Source organism: Pseudorasbora parva, chromosome 18, assembly GCF_024679245.1.
Source record: "Pseudorasbora parva isolate DD20220531a chromosome 18, ASM2467924v1, whole genome shotgun sequence".
Taxonomy (NCBI): Eukaryota; Metazoa; Chordata; class Actinopteri; order Cypriniformes; family Gobionidae; genus Pseudorasbora; species Pseudorasbora parva.
Window position 1 is genome coordinate 2,983,755 of NC_090189.1, and position 21,804 is coordinate 3,005,558.

General features: G+C 40.7%; 1 protein-coding gene across 1 annotated transcript in view; it reads left to right on the forward strand.

The window, feature by feature from the left end:
- LOC137046941 (WD repeat-containing protein 7) overlaps positions 1–21,804 on the forward strand; it is a 169,008-nt gene that overhangs the window by 52,467 nt on the left and 94,737 nt on the right. Inside the window, 4 exon segments of the mRNA XM_067424450.1 lie at positions 2,008–2,504; positions 8,904–8,989; positions 17,750–17,809; positions 19,402–19,520. Of these exon segments, the coding sequence (XP_067280551.1) occupies positions 2,008–2,504; positions 8,904–8,989; positions 17,750–17,809; positions 19,402–19,520 (762 nt within the window).

A 21,804-nucleotide genomic window follows, 5' to 3' on the forward strand; every position in this document is an offset into this window, starting at 1 on the left:
TCCACTCGTGACGCAAATTGACAATATTTGCGTCATCTATTGAATGTTTGCCCAGGTTTGCCCGCATGTTTTACACCCGCACATGGGGAATGGGAGATCACACTTATAGCACAGCTCAGCTACAGGCACTCATTTAAACGGATGCTGAGCAATATAAGTGTTTTAACTTCTCAAATTAATTTCTATGAAAGTTAAGCTTCCAAAGGCATGAACTGAAAACGTGTTGTGAATGTATGCCGCGAGTGTGGCCGCGATTACCTCAGCTCTCATCACGAGAGCTCATCAGCTCATTTATGACGTTCAGTGTAATCTGACTCCTAATCTGAGTTAGTGCTGTGAGACTCACGCGGCGACTCGATCGTTATATTGAGCACACACGTTCAGTATTTAATTGTACTTTCTGAACTCAGTCACAGTAATCCAGTAGTGGTGGCATTGGGAATGGCCTCACAGGGTAGCGAAGCATTCTGGGAATTGTAGTCTTTCATCCCCATGAGACAAAAATACATTTTCTGTCTTTTCTCAGTCTAGAAAGCACCAAATTCAAAAATAATTTCACATTTCTACTACATTAATGACCCAGTTTAAATACAGATTCATCTTTCCAGCGCTGAAGTACCCCTTTAATGACTCTCTCTAATGTCATTCCACACACATCTTCACACACAGTTTAAGATATTTTATATTTAGTCCGAGAGTGTATGCAAGTGTATGCACACTATACTATGTCCATGTCCAGAAAGGGAATAAAAACATCATCAGAGTAGTCCATATGAGATGTCAGTGGGTTAATTAGAGTCTCTTGAAGCGTCGGAAATACATTTGGGTCCAAAAATAACAAAAACTACGACTTTATTCAGCATTGTCTTCTCTTCCGCGTTTGTTTTCAATCCTCAAATAAAGATTCAAACGGTTATGAATCAGCGTATTGATTCATGATTCGGATCGCGTGTCAAACTGCTGAAATCACGTGACATTGGCGATCCGAATCATGGATTTTATAACCGTTCAAATCTTTATTTGAGGATTGAAGACAAACCAGAAGAGAAGACAATGCTGAATAAAGTCGTAGTTTTTGTTATTTTTGGACCCAAATGTATTTTGGATGCTTCAAGAGATTCTAATTCTGTTGGATGTTTTTTTAAAGCACATAATGCAAATGCTAAAAAAATATCTAAAATGAACATCAAAATAAAAGATAATTTGAAATATTAAAACAACCATAAAGCTGTAGGCTTTATTTTGAGTTCTAGCTGAAATGGTCAGTTTTTTGTTGTCACATGATGTTGTCCGCTTTCCCAGCGCAGGTGAAGGAGACATTAACATAAACAAAAGATAATTCAAAATATTAATACAGCCAAAAAGCTGTAGGCTTTAATTTGAGTTCTAGCCAAGTGGCAACCTCCCGCGATCTCTCTTGAAGCCAATACAGAAGTAATGTAAACTGCAATTCCTCGTCTGGCCACTAGAGCGGCTCCAGAAGGAGCAGAATCTCAGTGAGCCGCATGTTAAAATGCCCAACTTTACAGCAGAATAAAACATGTTTACAGTCTGGTACAAATTGTGGTTTTGGCTTATACGGCTAATTTTGACCCTCATGACGACTCTGAGGGGGGTGAATTTTTTTATAACTCATTCGTTTACGTTATATAAAGCCTTAAAGTTCTGCATAATTAAGGGCGTGGCCACTTTGAGTGACAGGTGGATAGCCATTTATCTGCTGTCTATAGTCATTGTGTCACCTAAGCTCCGCCCACATCCCGCCTTTTTGACCATTTTCTGTTATCTGGGAGTGACACGTGATGACTCGCTAGTAAGATGGCGACGCCCAGCTCGCCCCTACTTTAAGCTTCAGAACGGCTTATCGGAATCCTATGGGTGACATCACGGACACTACGTCCATATTGTTTTACAGTCTATGGTTCTAGCTAAAATGGTCAGTTGTTGGTTTTGTTTGTTGTTGGTTTTGTTTGTTTTCACATGATGTTGTCTGCTTTCCCTGCACAGGTGAAGGAGACCATTAAAGAAAACATCAAGGAGCACCTGCTGGATGAAGACGAGGATGAAGAGGAGGAGCAGCGGCGGCGCGAGGAGAAGTCCAAGTCTCTGAGTCTGCTGGAGTATAATCTGACCATGGACACGGCCAAGCTTTTCATGTCCTGCCTGCATGCCTGGGGCCTCAATGGAGAGCTGGACGAGGTGTGTGTGAGCCGGCTGGGCATGCTCCGCCCACACACTCCCATCTCCTTCGGCCTGATATCGCGCGGAGGCCACATGTCTCTGATGCTGCCGACCTTCAAGGACTCGCTGCTGCGACGGCTGGCCCAGGGCTGCTCCGAGGGCCGCAAGCTCTCCGTTTCCGAGATCGTGGGCAAGGGAACGTACGGCGTATCGAGAGCCGTGACCACACAACACCTGCTGTCCGTCATCTCACTGGCCAACACACTGATGGGCATGACCAACGCCACCTTCATCGGAGAGCACATGAAGAAAGCGCCAGTCAGGTGAAGTCTCTCAGACACTCACTCACTCTCACTCACTCACTCACTCACTCACTCACTCACTCTCTCTCACACACACACACACACACACACACACACACACACACACACACACACACACACACACACACACACACACATACACACACACACACACACACACACACACACACACACACACACACTCACACACTCACTCACTCACTCACTCACTCACTCACTCACTCTCACACACACACACACTCACTCACTCACTCACTCACTCTCTCACACACACACACACACACACACACACACACACACACACACACACACACACACTCACTCACTCACTCACTCACTCTCACACACACACACACACACACACACACACACACACACACACTCACTCACTCACTCACTCTCACACACAGACACACACACACACACACACTCACTCACTCACTCACTCTCACACACAGACACACACACACACACACACACACACACACTCACTCACTCACTCACTCACTCTCTCACACACACACTCACACACACACACACGCACGCACGCACGCACACACACACACACGCACACACACACACACTGCCCCTAAATCTACCCATCACAGGAAACATTCTGCATTTTTACTTTCTCATAAAAACTCCTCCTGTGTGATTTATAAGCCTTTTGAAAAGTGGGGCCATGGGTAATGTCCTCATATTTCACCCTCTCCTGTAATACCTGTCATTATACACATTTGCGTCCTGATGTTTCACAAAAACATGCCCACAAACACACACTTGCAGACAGCTTATTATAGCATATTATACTGCACAAAGATGGGGTCCTGTTCAAAGTGTCTCAGAGACTCTATTAATATAACTATATATATATATATATATATATATATATATATATATATATATATATATATATATATATATATATATATATAAAGACTGGGTTATTAATATAAATATTAGTTATTAAACTAAACGAAAATCCCAAATGTTGCCTTGGCAATCGACCAAAATAAGTTTAAACTGAAGCACCAGTGGAAATAAATAAAAACAAAAACTGAAATAAAAATAAATTAAACCTAAATAGCAATATAACATAAAAGCGTATGACAAATTAAACAAACTATATATATATATATTTTTTTAGATTATGTCTCTCACAGTGGACATGCACCTACGATGACCATTTCAGACCCCTCCATGATTTCTAAGTGGGAGAACTTGCAAAATAGCAGGGTGTTCAAATACTTATTTTCCTCACTGTATATATATATACTTTTTCACCCAATTGTACTAATTATTATTACTTCAAAATTCTCATTATACTAATGCACACTTGTAATAATCATTCATTCTGTGGTTATTTTTATATTTAAATTGGAATGCTAAATTATGTGTACATTTTGTGTGTGTGTGTGCGTGCGTGCGTGCGTGCGTGCGTGCGTGCGTGCGTGTATGAGAGAGAGAGTGAGAGTGTGTGTGTTTGTCAAGCGGCAACCTCCCGCGATCTCTTCTGAAGCCAATACAGAAGTAATGTAAACTGTAATTCCTCAACTGGCCACTAGAGCGGCTCCAGAAGGGAGCAGAATCTCATTGAGCCCCATGTTAAAATTCTCAACTTTAAAGCAGAAAAAAACATGTTTACAGTCTAGTACAAATTGTGGTTTTGGCTTATAATGCTAATTTTGATCTTCATGACAACTCTGAGGGGGGTGAATTTTTTTATAACTCATTCGTTTCCGTTATATAAAGCCTTAAGGTTCTGCATAATTAAGGGCGTGGTTACAAGTGGATAGCCATTTATCTGCCGTCTATAGTCATTGCGTCACCTCAGCTCCGCGTACATCCCGCCTCTTTGCCCATTTTCTGTTATCCGGGAGTGACACGCGTTGACTCGCTCACAAGATGGCAACGCCCAGCTCGCCCATACTTTAAGCTTCAGAACGGCTTATCAGAATCCTATGGGTGACGTCACGGACACTACGTCCATATTTTTTTACAGTCTATGGTGTTTGTATACTGCATTTTTATATTGATACTTTTATTTACTTTATCATTAATACTTTATTAATTTATTTATATATATATATATATATATATATATATATATATATATATATATATATATATATATATATATATATATAAAACAAGCATCGACCATGGTGTTTAAATGCACTAACATATTTAGTTTTATTTATAATTTATCATTTTAAATCAGTTTTTATGTTTTCTCTTTGCATTTTAATTTCAGCTTAAAGTTATTGTAATATTTTTTTGGCCCACTTTTTTTTTTTTTTATACATATAGTTCTTTTTCATTTTTATTTCAGTTTTAGTTTGAATTGTTTCAGTACATCAAGTTAAACTGAAAGAAAATGAGAAATGATGTCTTGGCAAATAAAAAGCGCAGAAAGACAGTAAATGACCTTGGAGCGTCATGTGGCGCTTCAGCCCCGCTGGTTCTGTTGTTTACCTGTGTTCTCTTATGCGGATCCGGGGGCTTTAATTTTCGCGGGTTCCCAGGGGTCGGCTGGAGGTTCAGGCGTGTGTGTGCGGACGGTGTCGGAGCATGAAGCGTCTCATCTCCACCCAGGGGCCGCGGGGCCAGACTCGCTCCCAGGGGACGGAGTGGTTGTTCTGGTCATGATGGCCCCGCGGGTGGAGCGGCTGAAGGCTATCGAGCTCTTTCTCTCTTGCTGCGCTCGCTGTTTGTTTGCTGATCGTTCAGCTTGTCCGCAGGTGAGAGATTTCAGTGTCGTGCTCGGCAGGTGAACTGACGTGAAATCCGTCGATACGCGCCGTCGATGTGTTTGTGTATCGTGTTTAGATTGAAGGGCAGCGCCAGCGATTTCTCTCAAAGGCGGTTTTACCTTGAAATAACTTTCACCAGTCAATATAATGAGACCTATTTTGAAGTAGTGCTTGATTTTTTTTTCTTCATAGGCTTAGGCTTCCTTTCAAGCTATTTCACCGATCAGGCATAAAATTATCATTATCCTAATATTCTGTTGGTCCCTCTTTTGCTGACCCGTCGAGGCATGGACTCCATTAGACCCCTGAAGATGTGCTGTGGTATGTGGCACCAAGATGTTAGCAGCAGATCTTTTACGTCCTGGAGAATCTGGAGGACAAGTCAACCTGGCCTTTTTCAACAGGATAATGAGCCAGTATTTATCAATAGTGGTCCAAGGAAGAAACAGTGAATGACAGGACCCAAGGTTTCCCAGCAGAACATTGCCCAAAGCATCACACTGCCTCCGCCGGCTCGCCATCTTCCCATAGTGCATCCTGGGGCCATGTGTTCCTCAGGTAAGCCACACACACACACACATCCGGCAATCTACGTGATGTAAAAGAACACGTGATTCCTCAGACCAGGCCACCTTCTTCCATTGCTCCGTGGTCCAGTCCTGATCACACGGGCCACTGTTGGTGCTTTCGGCGGGGTCAGGGGTCAGAGGGCACCCTGACTGGTCAGCGGCTATGCCGCCCCATACGCCACAAACTGAGCTGCTCTGTGTATTCTGTCAGCTTTCTATCAGAACCAGCATTAACTTCTGGAGCAGTTTGAGCTCCAGTAGCTCGTCTGTTTGATCGGACCACACTGGCCAGCCTTCGCTCCCCACGTGCATCAATGAGCCTTGGCCGCCCATGACCCTGTGGCCGGTTCTCCACTGGTCCTTCCTTGGAGCACTTTTGATAGAGACTGACCACTGCAGACCGGGAACAGCCCACAAGAGCTGCAGTTTTGGAGATGCTCTGACCCAGTCGTCTAGCCGTCACAATCTGGCCAAACTCGCTCAAATCCTTACGCTTGCCCATTTCTCCTGCTTCACACACATCAACTCTGAGGACAAAATGTTCACTTGCTGCCTAATATATCCCACCCACTAACAGGAGCCGTGATGAAGTGATCATCCCCTCACCTGGTCATAATGTTATGCCTGATCAGTGTTAGTTTTATCCATGTGAAGTACGTCCTTCAGTTTACACACAGATATTAAAACACTTCTTTCAATCTCTGTGTTGCTCTGAGCGAAATCCACCCCAGATTTTTACGAGGCAATTTCACATTTACGGCCTCACTTTAGATTTATTTTCTAAAATCTTTGGAGGGCAAAGTTACGCAGTGGAAAGCTAAAATGGCCAGAAAAGATGGTATTTTCAATATCTTGTCAATAAACTTCTCCAACTAGACCAGGATGAACCTCACAGTTGAAATAAAAGGAACGTCTCATTGCTGTTGGTGTTAGTTTCCATCAGACTGCAGTTTTAGTGGCTTTTATAATGCGCTCACAAGGTTTCACAAAGCGGCTAAAACTTTCCTCACACACATACACACACACACACACACACACACACACACACGCGTGTTTCTTGAGCTCCTATCAAATGCCCTTTGACTGTACGGTTTGCCAAGTGAAACACTTCACACGGGTCTCTAAGCTTCTTAAACTCGGTCAGAAGTCGTTTGTTTTGTACCTCCAGTCCCCTCTTAAAATCCTGAGCAGAACGTGCAGTCAAAGATCTCAGAGGAGCTTCTTCTGATGCCATAACGAGGTCCGGCTCTCGTTAGAGGGAGTTTGACCGGTGGAGCGGAGAGCAATGATGACAGACACAAAAACACTGAATATAGACAAAGTATAGAATATAAAAGAGAGAGAAGGAGCGAGATCTTGTGTGTGGAAGAGATAACAAGCTGAATACACGATGACATCTCCTCTTTACTTTTTTACAACTTGTGTTGGCGATATAGCTCACATTGACTCAGAACATTATATTTTAATTTAATTAATTACATTTATTTATTTTTTTATTTTATTGTATTTGATTTGATTAGATATTATTCCAATCATTTAGATGTTTATTGCAAGAGTAAAAATGTAGACGTATTTGTGCGATATCTACAAAAACATATATCTCAATATTTTTGGGGAATTTGTTGATATAATGCTATATTTTACATATTATTCACAGATGTGTTTGTTACAGTGTTCTCTTAGTTTTAATACATTTTTAATAATATTTTTAATTAGCTTTTATTTTTATATTTTAGTAATACTTAGTTTCCTTTTTTTAGTAATGTGCTGTTGTCCTTTTTTATGTTAATAATGTTATTTAGGTTTCATAGTTTTTTTTTGTTTTTATTTATTTCCAGTTAATATTTTTAGTGCTTCATCTTAAAAAATTATTTTATTTTATGAAATTATGATTTTTTTTAAATCAGAATGAACCATGATTTGACTAATCAGTGGTTGTCAGGTAGATTCATAATGTAATAAGTTTAATACATTTGCATTAGCAGTGTGCGATATCGACAAAAAAAATGTGTTTTTTTTATTATATTATATTTTTATTTTTATTTTTATTTTTATTTTATATTATATTTTTTATTTTATTTTAAAGAAATTCAACAGAACAACGATGACTTGAATCAGGTAAAAGTATAGATAAAAGCTATAATTTACATTCTTCACAAATGTTTTTGTGACAGATTTATCTTTTTTATTATATATTTTAATTAGCTTTTATTTTTTTTAGTAATATTTAGTTTAATTTATAGTAATTTTGTTATGTGCTTTTGTCATTTTATTTATTTATTTAATGTAAATAATGTTATTTAGGTTTAATTGTTTTATTTTTTATTTAAATGTTTTATGTGTTAGTTTTTATTTCTTTCCAGTTAATAATTTTAGTGCTTTAACTTAAAAGCTTATTTAATTTTATTGCCAGGGCAACATTTCTAATTTTCATTTAGTTTAATTTTCAGCTAATATCTACAATTTATTTAATAACAATTAACAGAAATGTTTTAATGGTTGTAGTTTTAGCGTTAATAACTAGTGCTTTATTACACTAGCACGTGCTTTTTAAGAGGAGAATATACATTTTTGCTTATAATATAAAAATAAAAACAAATTTATGGGGAAAAAAATTCTTATTTATTTATGTAAAACAGAAAGACATGCAATTTAAAAAAGTGCAAAAATATTTGTGGCCAAAGTGGCCAAATGGATTTACCAACAAAAACTATTGTAATGAGAGCATTTTAAACACATGTATTAAAGTTAGTAACTGGAAAAAATACAACCTAAACTGAAATAAAACTGAAATAAAAATAAATGACACCTATAAAACGTTAAGCGCATAAAGAAATGACTAAAGATTAAACTAAATTTAACTCAAAAGCTAAAAAATAAAAAGCTAATTCAAAGCAATCATAAAACTAAAAAAACACATATCCGCATATTTGCTCACACACACACACACACACACACACACACACACACACACACACACACACACACACACACACACACACAGGTACCGGTCTGATGTTAAATTCTGTGCTGTAGATATGTGTGTTAAATATTTCATTTGGCCTTTTGTGTTTCAGGCCCCCAAGACCAGGAACCCCCGAGAGCCCGAGGAGGAGTGGCCCGCAGGCCTCCAGCCCGGCCCTGCAAGGACAGATCAAACAAGGTGACTACAAAGACCAAATACAGCCTCTCGCCGTCAAACACACACACACAAAACCCTCGGACTCTTCCTATTTTATGATTGTATTTTGTTTTGTTGTGTTTCAAACAGGAACCATGATGTGATTAGATTCATAATGTTTAATGCAAGAGTTGAAATGCATTAGGGGTGGGCAATTTATACATATATACACACTCACCTAAAGGATTATTAGGAACACCTGTTCAATTTCTCATTAATGCAATTATCTAATCAACCTGGCAGCTGCTTCAGTGCATTTAGGGGTGTGTTCCTGGTCAAGACAATCTCCTGAACTCCAAACTGAATGTCAGAATGGGAAAGAAAGGTGATTTAAGCCGTTTTAAGTGTGGCATGGTTGTTGGTGCCAGACGGGCCGGTCTGAGTATTTCACAATCTGCTCAGTTACTGGGATTTTCACACCCTTTCATTTCTAGGGTTTACAAAGAATGGTGTGAAAAGGGAAAAACATCCAGTATGCGGCAGTCCTGTGGGAGAAAATGCCTTGTTGATGCTCGATGTCAGAGGAGAATGGGCCGACTGATTCAAGCTGATAGAAGAGCAACTTTGACTGAAATAACCTGGAAAAATGCTGCCTGGTCTGATGAGTCTCGATTTCTGTTGAGACGTTCAGATGGTAGAGTCAGAATTTGGTGTAAACAGAATGAGAACATGGATCCATCATGCCTTGTTACCACTGTGCAGGCTGGTGGCGGTGGTGTAATGGTGTGGGGGATGTTTTCTTGGCACACTTTAGGCTCTTTAGTGCCAATTGGGCATCGTTTAAATGCCACGGCCTACCTGAGCAGTGTTTCTGACCATGTCCATCCCTTTATGACCACCATGTACCATCCTTGTTGAATCAATGCTACGTAGAATTAAGGCAGTTCTGAAGGCGAAAGGGGGTCAAACACAGTATTAGTATGGTGTTCCTAATAATCCTTTAGGTGTGTGTGTGTGTGTGTGTGTGTGTGTGTGTGTGTGTGTGTGTGTGTGTGTGTGTGTGTGTGTGTGTGTGTGTGTGTGTGTGTGTGTGTGTGTGTGTGTGTGTGTGTGTGTGTGTGTGTGTGTGATGGGTAGGTTTAGGGGCAGGGGCAGTGTAGGGGGATAGGATGTACAGTTTGTACAGTATGAAATCCATTACGCCTATGGAAAGTCCCCATTAAACATGAAAACACGACGTGTGTGTGTGTGTGTGTGTGTGTGTGTGTGTGTGTGTGTGTCTATCAGAAGAGGAACCATGATTTGACTAATCAGTGTATGTCAGGTAGATTCATAATGTTTAATGTAATCGTTAAAATGCAGTAAAGATATATAAGTATTTGCATTAGGGGTGTGCGATACTGACCAAAAATAAATCTTAGTCTTATTTATTTATTATTATTATTTTTTTAATCAATTCATTTTATTTATTAATTTTTTTCAGTCAGAGCAGCCATAACTTGACTCAGTTGTTGTCAGGTGAAAATGTAGAAGTATTGCCATAAATTTGAATCTCAGCATTTTGGGGATTTTATCGATAACAGCATTAAAGTTTATTCTTCTTTTCATACTAAGATAGCTTTCTATAGTGCAGAGGAAAATTCCGGCAGGAGAAAATACTGATCTTAGCAAACACCAATAATAAAACTTCTTGTTTTGCATGCAAATTCTAGATAACATGCACCAGAAAACTTGTCCGGTTTCGTGCAGGGTGTCTGATTAAGCCCTGTTAGTAACACACACACACACACTCTCTCTCTTCATAACACGTGCCCTAATTTGTCGCCCTTCCTGAGCAGCTATTGTTGGTCCACAATAGAGCAGGACTGTGAATAATCGCTTGTGTTCAGTTGCTCACGCCACACGCCTGTTTGGCCTCATTCAGAGGGGAAGTGGCTTCTGTTGTACTCGTCTCTTTGACCAGAAGGGCCTGCAGCGTTTCTTTCTCATGCTAAAAGTCTTTCACTGGACAAAACCGCTGCGAGAAGCGTTAGCGCTCCGTGTCCGGCGTTCTGACACGTGCCTGTCCGATGAATTCTCACGCTGGACGAGATTGCGTTTAGAGAAGGAGAATGTTATGATTCACTTTTTATCTCCCACAGATAGAGAGAGAGAGAGAGAGAGAGAGAGAGAGAGAGAGAGAGAGAGAGAGAGAGGGTCCTCTGAGATGTGCTGAGAATATTGATCTAACACTTCTCTTTAGGTTTGTACACATAATGAAAGTTATTCAACGCGTGTAGCGTTTTTCCCCTCCTCTCGTTTCCTCGTATTGATCCGGACGGGTGTGTGAAACTGTGCTCAGGTTGTGTTATTAAGTGTTTTTTAATGGAGTCGTTCTTTAAATCGTGTGCCGAGATAAAAGCCGAGCATGTGCCGGCGGAACGAGGGATTTGGAGAAACAAATGGCAGCGTTTGGAGCAAATCTCGCTGAGCCGTGGAGAAGTTTCAGTCGGAGAGCGTAGAAGAGGCCTGGTGCTTAGTTTTTAACACGTGCTTTATTGTCATGAAGCGCTGAAGTCTTGACTTTTTAAAAATCACTTTTCTTTCAGACTGACACATTGGAGTTTAATGCCTTTTATTCCATGTCTGTCGATGTTGTTATTCCATGTCAATATTGAATGCTCTATTTAACATTTAATATGTAAATAACAGCTTGATCGAGGACAGCAGTACTAGTACTTTGATGTCCAGGTTTTTTTTTGCTCAACTAAATAAATGATTTTGCCAAATAACTTTGTGAGATATACAGACCTAAAGGAACACTCCACTTTTTTTCAAAATAGGCTCATTTTCCAAGTCCCTTAGAGTTAAACTGCTGAGTTTTACCATTTTTGAATCCACCCAGCCGATCTTTCTATCAGGCGGTAGCACTTTTAGCAAAGCTTAGCATACATCATTGAATCGGATTAGACCATTAGCATCACGCTCAAAAATGACCAATGACTTTCCGATTTAAAACTTGACTATTCTTTAGTTACATCGTGTACAAAGACCAACAGAAAATGAAAAGTTTAGATTTTTAGGCCGATATAGATAGAAACTATTCCCTCATTCCTGGTATTACGCAGCGCCTGAAAGTAGTCCTCAGATAGGTAACTTCCAAAGTGACCGGCACTATGTTTTTGTAGTTGCAGAAAATGCTTGCAGAGTTGCAGCCGGCAAATTATGGATTTACCTGTCCGATAAGCCATGGTTCTGTCATGAAGGGCTGTGATAGTAAGAAGAAGGTGTATTCTACCATAATGTTTCACAGAATACTAACAAAAAAATATATATATTTTACGCTGGTCTTAGTACACGATGTAACTACAGAAGAGTCAAGTTTTAAATAGGAAAAATATTGAAAGTCTTTGGTCATTTTTTTGAGCGTGATGCTAATGGTCTAATCTGATTCAATGATGTATGCTAAGCTATGCTAAAAGTGCTACCGCCAGATACAAAGATCGGCTGGATGGATTAGAAAACGGTAAAACTCAGCAGTTTAACTCTAAGGGACTTGGAAAATGAGCCTATTTTTTAAAAAAGTGGAGTGTTCCTTTAACAAGTTTAGTGTTTTTGTCTTCCCTCAATTTAAAATATCTTAATCAAACTTACCATCTACTGAATGTGCACAGCGGACACATTGTAGAAAAACACCGTCCACTCTGTCTGTTTGTTTGTCTGCTGAAGTTTTTCTCTCCACACTGCAGGTGCGGCGGATCCCTGTCTCTCTGTCTGCATGCATGGCTTCGCTCTGCCATCTCTCTCTCTCTCTCTCTCTCTCTCTCTCTCTCTCTCTCTCTCTCTCTCTCTCTCTCTCTCTCTCTCTCTCTCTCTCTCTCTCTCTCTCTCTCTCTCTCTCTCTCAGTGCTCATGGAAATTGTAGTTCTTGCTCACTCAATCACAGCTGTCCATCTCTTAAAGTCGGCATGAAACGGAAGTTAAGATCGTCTCGGGTGCACACTGTGCAAATCTGGCCACGATTTGGCCGTCTGGGACAAATTTAGCAAATCCTAAAAGATTCCTCTGATCCGAGGCTAAAATCTGACGTCTTTGGTCGTTAGTTTGACATGTTCACCGGCAGCCGATTAATGAGCGCTGCGATCAAATTTGACCTCAGACGAAATTCTGGCAGTGTCAGAAGATTTGGCACACAATCCTGCAGTGTGACTCCTGCTACGACGACAGTCAAATATCTCCGTTTTTCAAGACAAACTATGACCAAAACGAGAGCTAGAGATTTCTTTGTAGCCAGCATTTCAGTCCCGCGTGTAATGCAGCTCACCGTCACCGAACGCGTCATTCATTGATGATATAAAGCTCCGGGTGAGTTTTCTTGTGCGCGTCCGTTTTTAGCGCGCCTTCACTATCGTCGTGCAGTCTGACATTAATGCCAACTGAGATCTTACAGTGTGATCATGGCTTACATCGGGGATCGTGTTCGTACAGTCTGACAAGGGACATTCGCAAAGGATTTTGAAAAACCGCACAGTGTGCAGGTTTCGGTGAAACAGACTCTGAAATTAGAAAAAGTGTAGGGCAAGGCTTGATTTCGTCCTTCGGGAACTGATTGGATCGTTGGAAGTTGGGCGTTGCTAACAAAATGGAGGCAGATTTGAATGCCCTCAGCAACCGGTGTCTGAGAGGCGGCGCAGAAACGAGATAGAGAAGTCGTTTCGAGGGGGGGACGGCAGGTTAATGTATTTAATTTAAGATTATAAGAGTAAATACATTTTTTTTATTTTTTTAATGAAGTGCACAGATAAATAATTTCTAGTAAACACTACAATATGACATAAAAATACAAATTGTTAAATTTGTTTTAATGCCGTCTTTAATGAATGTGTGTTTTAAGAACTGCATTTGCCATTTGTGAAAGGTTGGTTTTCTATGGAGCCCCTAAAGGGACGTGGTGGAGGAATTTTTTTAGGTGGGGAGGTATTTTTTTCCCCTAAACCTTTTGCGTTCCCTCGCAAAGACATTTGCGTTCCCTCGCAAAACTTTGCGTTCCCTCGCAAAACTTTGCGTTCCCTCGCAAAACTTTGCGTTCCCTCGCAAAACTTTGCGTTCCCTCGCAAAGACATTTGCGTTCCCTCGCAAAGACATTTGCGTTCCCTCGCAAAGACATTTGCGTTCCCTCGCAAAGACATTTGCGTTCCCTCGCAAAACGTTGCGTTCCCTCGCAAAGACATTTGCGTTCCCTCGCAAAACTTTGCGTTCCCTCGCAAAACGTTGCGTTCCCTCGCAAAACTTTGCGTTCCCTCGCAAAACTTTGCGTTCCCTCGCAAAACTTTGCGTTCCCTCGCAAAACGTTGCGTTCCCTCGCAAAGACATTTGCGTTCCCTCGCAAAACTTTGCGTTCCCTCGCAAAGACATTTGCGTTCCCTCGCAAAACTTTGCGTTCCCTCGCAAAACTTTGCGTTCCCTCGCAAAGACATTTGCGTTCCCTCGCAAAACGTTGCGTTCCCTCGCAAAGACATTTGCGTTCCCTCGCAAAACTTTGCGTTCCCTCGCAAAACTTTGCGTTCCCTCGCAAAACTTTGCGTTCCCTCGCAAAGACATTTGCGTTCCCTCGCAAAACTTTGCGTTCCCTCGCAAAACGTTGCGTTCCCTCGCAAAGACATTTGCGTTCCCTCGCAAAACTTTGCGTTCCCTCGCAAAACTTTGCGTTCCCTCGCAAAGACATTTGCGTTCCCTCGCAAAACTTTGCGTTCCCTCGCAAAACTTTGCGTTCCCTCGCAAAGACATTTGCGTTCCCTCGCAAAACTTTGCGTTCCCTCGCAAAACGTTGCGTTCCCTCGCAAAACGTTGCGTTCCCTCGCAAAGACATTTGCGTTCCCTCGCAAAACTTTGCGTTCCCTCGCAAAGACATTTGCGTTCCCTCGCAAAACTTTGCGTTCCCTCGCAAAACTTTGCGTTCCCTCGCAAAGACATTTGCGTTCCCTCGCAAAACGTTGCGTTCCCTCGCAAAGACATTTGCGTTCCCTCGCAAAACTTTGCGTTCCCTCGCAAAACTTTGCGTTCCCTCGCAAAGACATTTGCGTTCCCTCGCAAAGACATTTGCGTTCCCTCGCAAAGACATTTGCGTTCCCTCGCAAAGACATTTGCGTTCCCTCGCAAAGACATTTGCGTTCCCTCGCAAAGACATTTGCGTTCCCTCGCAAAACGTTGCGTTCCCTCGCAAAGACATTTGCGTTCCCTCGCAAAACTTTGCGTTCCCTCGCAAAACTTTGCGTTCCCTCGCAAAACGTTGCGTTCCCTCGCAAAGACATTTGCGTTCCCTCGCAAAACGTTGCGTTCCCTCGCAAAGACATTTGCGTTCCCTCGCAAAGACATTTGCGTTCCCTCGCAAAACTTTGCGTTCCCTCGCAAAACTTTGCGTTCCCTCGCAAAGACATTTGCGTTCCCTCGCAAAACTTTGCGTTCCCTCGCAAAACTTTGCGTTCCCTCGCAAAGACATTTGCGTTCCCTCGCAAAACGTTGCGTTCCCTCGCAAAGACATTTGCGTTCCCTCGCAAAACTTTGCGTTCCCTCGCAAAACTTTGCGTTCCCTCGCAAAACTTTGCGTTCCCTCGCAAAGACATTTGCGTTCCCTCGCAAAACTTTGCGTTCCCTCGCAAAACGTTGCGTTCCCTCGCAAAGACATTTGCGTTCCCTCGCAAAACTTTGCGTTCCCTCGCAAAACTTTGCGTTCCCTCGCAAAGACATTTGCGTTCCCTCGCAAAACTTTGCGTTCCCTCGCAAAACTTTGCGTTCCCTCGCAAAGACATTTGCGTTCCCTCGCAAAACTTTGCGTTCCCTCGCAAAACTTTGCGTTCCCTCGCAAAGACATTTGCGTTCCCTCGCAAAACTTTGCGTTCCCTCGCAAAACGTTGCGTTCCCTCGCAAAGACATTTGCGTTCCCTCGCAAAACTTTGCGTTCCCTCGCAAAACTTTGCGTTCCCTCGCAAAGACATTTGCGTTCCCTCGCAAAACTTTGCGTTCCCTCGCAAAGACATTTGCGTTCCCTCGCAAAACGTTGCGTTCCCTCGCAAAGACATTTGCGTTCCCTCGCAAAACTTTGCGTTCCCTCGCAAAACTTTGCGTTCCCTCGCAAAGACATTTGCGTTCCCTCGCAAAACTTTGCGTTCCCTCGCAAAACGTTGCGTTCCCTCGCAAAGACATTTGCGTTCCCTCGCAAAACTTTGCGTTCCCTCGCAAAACTTTGCGTTCCCTCGCAAAGACATTTGCGTTCCCTCGCAAAACTTTGCGTTCCCTCGCAAAACGTTGCGTTCCCTCGCAAAGACATTTGCGTTCCCTCGCAAAACTTTGCGTTCCCTCGCAAAACTTTGCGTTCCCTCGCAAAGACATTTGCGTTCCCTCGCAAAACTTTGCGTTCCCTCGCAAAACGTTGCGTTCCCTCGCAAAGACATTTGCGTTCCCTCGCAAAACTTTGCGTTCCCTCGCAAAACTTTGCGTTCCCTCGCAAAACTTTGCGTTCCCTCGCAAAACTTTGCGTTCCCTCGCAAAGACATTTGCGTTCCCTCGCAAAACTTTGCGTTCCCTCGCAAAACTTTGCGTTCCCTCGCAAAACTTTGCGTTCCCTCGCAAAGACATTTGCGTTCCCTCGCAAAACTTTGCATGGGAACGCAAATGTCTTTGCGAGGGAACGCAAAAGGTTTAGAGAAAAAAAATATCTCCCCACCAAAAAAAATTCCTCCACCACGTCCCTTTAGGGGCTCCGTAGTTTTCAGTTTGTCAAAAGGAAAGGCATCTCTTTGTCGTTTTCTGTTGATTTTACTGTTCGTTATCGTCAGGGAGAATTCAAATTTTGTAATATGTTAATAATTGATCATTTTACAGGTGCGGCAAAATGTTTTGATGAATTGAGTAATTGCTTGTATGGAAATATTAGTGCAATACTCTATTAATGGTTTACAGTTTAGATTTATTTTAACATGCGCACACGTATTAATGTATAAATATATAGAGTTTATTCATATCTGATGATTCGACAGTACAGTAACTAGGGGAAATGCTGAACTATTGTGGAAGTTGACATAAAAAAATTATTTAAGCAGCTTTTTGCTAATTATTATTTAATTGTATTCATGCAACTATACAACATGTTACATTCTTGTACTTTTAATAATTTAAGTTCCCTATTTAATATTAAACATCAAAATGTGTCTAAAAATGACATTTAAAACGTTTATTCTGTAACGCTTTACAAAAAAGTAAATTTAGTTAACATTAACTAAATACATTAGTTTACAGGAATTATCAATGAAAAATATGTGTAAGGCATTTATTAATCTTAGTTAATATGAATTTCAACATTTACCAATACATGTAAATATTATTGCTGATGAACTAACAGCTGTATTTTAACTAACATTAACAAAATTAACGTTAACTAATAAGAGCTCACCAATTATTCCTATACATTTATACAAACTTTGTCTTAAATTGTCGTATTTAGTAAAAAACTGGCAGTATAGTTAATAATTATAAAAACTAGAATTTTAATGACCAAATAGTTCCTAGATTTTCATTTCTAGGTGTTTTCCATCTGTTTATTTTCATTTAATAATCAGTTACTTTCATTTCTAATGCTGCTGGAGGCTTTCTTTCTTTCTTTCTTTCTTTCTTTCTTTCTTTCTTTCTTTCTTTCTTTCTTTCTTTCTTTCTTTCTTTCTTTCTTTCTTTCTTTCTTTCTTTCTTTCTTTCTTTCTTTCTTTCTTTCTTTCTTTCTTTCTTTCTTTCTTTCTTTCTGTTTCACGTTTCTTTTCCTCTCTTTTCAAGCTGCGGTCGCTGTCCCGTCTTCTGCGTCAGGAGTGTCTCACTCTCCCTCAGTCAATGAAGGTATTCTCTCTCTCTCTCTCTCTCTCTCTCTCTCTCTCTCTCTCTCTCTCTCTCTCTCTCTCTCTCTCTCTCTCTCTCTCTCTCTCTCTCCCTCTCTCTCTCTCTCTCTCTCTCTCTCTCTCTCTCTCTCTCTCTCTCTCTCTTTTCTTTAGCTGCGCTCGTCTTCTCTTCCTGTGCTTTCCGTCTGCCTCACGCTCAGTGCCTGTGTGTGTTTATCGTGTTTGTGTGACGCGTCCTGTCTCGAGGTTAACTTTTCTACTGTATCTGTGCTTGTAGTGGTTTTCTGTCTGCGTGAATGTAAATGTCTTGGTCTGCATGCTTACCACACACACACACACACACACACACACACACACACACACACACACACTTCAAATCCTCAGTGTTTTAATAAATGTTTACGAGTAAAATATTTAAATCCTTAAAGCAGTTTTTCTACTGTACAGAAATAAATACAATTATAAATAATGCTAACATTTTACAATAAGGTCTCATGTGTTAACATTACATAAACTAGCAATTATAAATATATTTGTAAAGCTAATAACTGCAGTAGAAATCTTATTGTAAAGTGTAATTTAATTTTTTTTTAACAATTGTAAATAATGCTAACACTTTACAGTAGGGTCTCATTTGTTATCATTAGTTAATATACATAAACTAGCAATGGTAAATATATATGTGTGAAGCACAATTATGTTAACAAATACAACTTTGTATTGTGATAATGTATTTAGTAAATGTTAAAATGAACAATAACTGATTAAACCTTATTGTAGTGTTACCAAAATAATAGTATTTTTATTTTAGAGATGTTCTGTGAAAAAAATCAATGTTTTAAAATGCTTCTGAAATTTGTGTTTCTTGTAATATATCAGAAAAGTAGAAGACGGCCCATTCCCACATTGCATTGTTTTTTATTAATAATTTAGTTTTTTGAAAAAACTCTTGGATGTAAAAGTTACTGCTCGTAACATTATTTTACTACAGTACTTGATATGAACCAACAGTGCATTTAACTTAATTTTAGTGGATGCTAATTTCAGTATTTCGTTAATGCATTAACATGAACAATGCACATTCCTATTATTATTAAATATCACCAACAAAGGTTAATAAATGCATACTGTTAGTTCATGTTAGTTAATATATTAAGTATTTATGACAAATGAGACCTGTCACAAAATCTTGGACATTAGTAATGGACATTTTAATTCAAAAGAGAGACAAATATGTCCACTGTAAAAAAAAAACATTTTAAAAGCTATCTTTGCATTAATGCTTCAGTGTTTCTCTGCATTTTTAGAGATCCAGTCTAGATTTTGTTCATGAATTTGATCAGTTTCAATGGCTGTAAGAGTGTGTTCCTAAAGGTAAGTTGATCTTGTTTCACAAAGAAATGTAATTTCTTTGAGGTTGAGTCTGTTTTCTCCTTCCAAAAGCGGTTCCATATATTTCTGATATATGTGATTCTGTGTTGCTCATGTTTCTCCGTGGTTTCTCTAGGGTCCTGTAAGGATGTTCTTCAGAGCAGCTGGCTGTAGTTGTGGATCGCTGTGATTAACTCTCGGTGTGATTGTGTGTTTGTGTAGGGTGGAGTCAGCTGGCCGCCATGCATTGTGTCATGCTTCCGGATCTCCTGGGTTTGGATAAATTCAGGCCTCCTCTTCTGGAGATGCTGGCGCGCAGATGGCAGGACCGCTGCCTGGAGGTATTAAAGTGTATTATTGATATTTCAGTTATTATATATTTAGGGGGGAAACACCAAAGGTGCGTAGGCACATAATGTATCCGTTTGCATTCTTATTATTCTGCTTCCGTTTCTTTTTCTTCATTTTCCGCTCAATGTTGAGTGAAGTACACACGTACAAAGGTATTTTTTTATTTTAAAAAAAAGTGCATTCGCATTAGGGATGGCCATTCCCTAGATTCAATTATCTTAGTCAATCGTCAGGAGAATTAACAATTGACTATCGATTAATCATTAAAGAGGGGGTGAAACACTCAGTTTCAGTCAATCTCATGTCAATCTTGAGTACCTATAGAGTAGTATTGCATCCTTCATATCTCCGAAAACTCTTTAGTTTTATTATATTTATAAAAGAAATATGGGCTGTACCGAGTCTTTCCGGAAAAAAACGAGCGCCTGGAGGCGTATCGTGTGGGCGGAGCTAAAGAATGACGAGTGCGCTCAGTTAAAGCACGAGAGCGTCTGAAAGCTGACGTCCTCAAGCGTGGAGAAGAAAACGTTACCCTAATAAACCACGGCTATCAATCAGATAGCAGGCTCCATTGATAAGTTAACTAACGTTATACGCGATCGTGTCGTTTACTGATGTTAACTTGCGCAATGATAGCCAACAACAGACATTTGAAGCAGTTTTACTCACCGGCTGCTTCCAAAGCAGGACCGAACCTTTATCGCTGGGACCGCTCCGTCAAAAACACACTTCTGTGGTATGATTTGGTGAAGTCCTGACAGCAGTGACCGTGGAGATCCACTTTTGCGACGCGACTGAAGCGATGTTTTGAAGCTTCCCGTCATTTCTGCGTTCAAATCGGTTCAAATGCAGCGCTGCCTTCCCAGAATGCTGTGCTGAAGCGTTGAAGTCGCTCGACGTCACCCATAGGAATAAAGTGGAGCGCGGCGCCACAGAAGTGTTCACGGACGACTGGATCTGCACCTGAGAGTGTTTATTGGCGTGCATTTCCTCTCTCGCTCTAGTCACGCGCGCGCTCACCCTACCGGGAGAAGAGCCCGTACGGCCCATACAAGGACCTTCCGCTCTATTTAACGTCAAGTCGACCCATACTCGAAAAAAACTCTCCGAAACTTGTGAGAAACCGGAAGGAGTATTTTTAAGACAGAAATACTCCATCAAACGTCCAACATTAGTTTTTGAAACTTGGTCCATGTTTAGGATGGGAGTCCAAGTTACTTAAAGCTCCACTGTGTGATATTTTCCTCATCTAGCGGTGTAAAGGTATATGACCATCCAGTGAATAATAGTTTCTGTTCCTCTCAATTTTGATTTCATTTTAACTCCTACGGTGGCCGATTTAGTCCAAGATTAACATGGCTTCCAGTTCGACCTCATCAATGAGTGCCATCGAGTGTTAAAACGCGAAAAGTGAAGCTTGAATGTACGGGTATGTCCCTCTTTGGCTACTGTACTTTCAAGATGGAGGGGCAACATGGCCACCGGCAGTCGAACCCCTCACCCGTATGTATTATCAATGGCAAATTATAAACTTATGAGAATACTTTATTACTTGAAAGAAGTAAATATACATTAATGAGCACATATATTTTTGAAAGAACTAAGTGTTTTTAGCTAAGAATAAACTAAAAAAGTTACACAGTGTAGCTTTAACAGTGTAAACATCTCAGTATACATGAAGCAGCATTTCACCGCCCTTTAATTTTTTTATTATGAAATTAATTATTTAACTTTTATAATTCAAAAATGCAGTGAATACAAAAATATAGCGTGTTTTTCGTCCATGAGACCTTTATTACAAGATTAACGTTCAGTTAGCCTAGCAGAACATATGTGAATGAACATGTCACAATATTCCTCATTTAAATAAAGGGGCGGGGCCTGGTTGAGTTTAGTACTAGTGTGTTGAAACTGGCGGGTATGGTAAGGGTGGGGCATTTACTAAACACCAATCACAACGCACCACTCTAGCCGACCAATCAGAGGACAGTGTGCGTTTCAGAGGGAGGGGCTTCATAGAGACAGGAACTAAACAGAGCGTTACTGACAGACTGGGAAGAGAGGAGCCGCAACAATGGAGAACATGAGGAAATAATCAACATTCAGGAAGGAAAACCTGCTCTAGTAGAGAACAAACACACAATCAACACTCCTTTATTATTTTATTTATAATTTACAGCGAGTCTTTGTCACACACTAAGTCGAAGTGTTTGTCAGAGTGTGACGCCCGTGACCGCAGAGGTGTCGTACGCCACACTGAGAGCGAAATGAAGA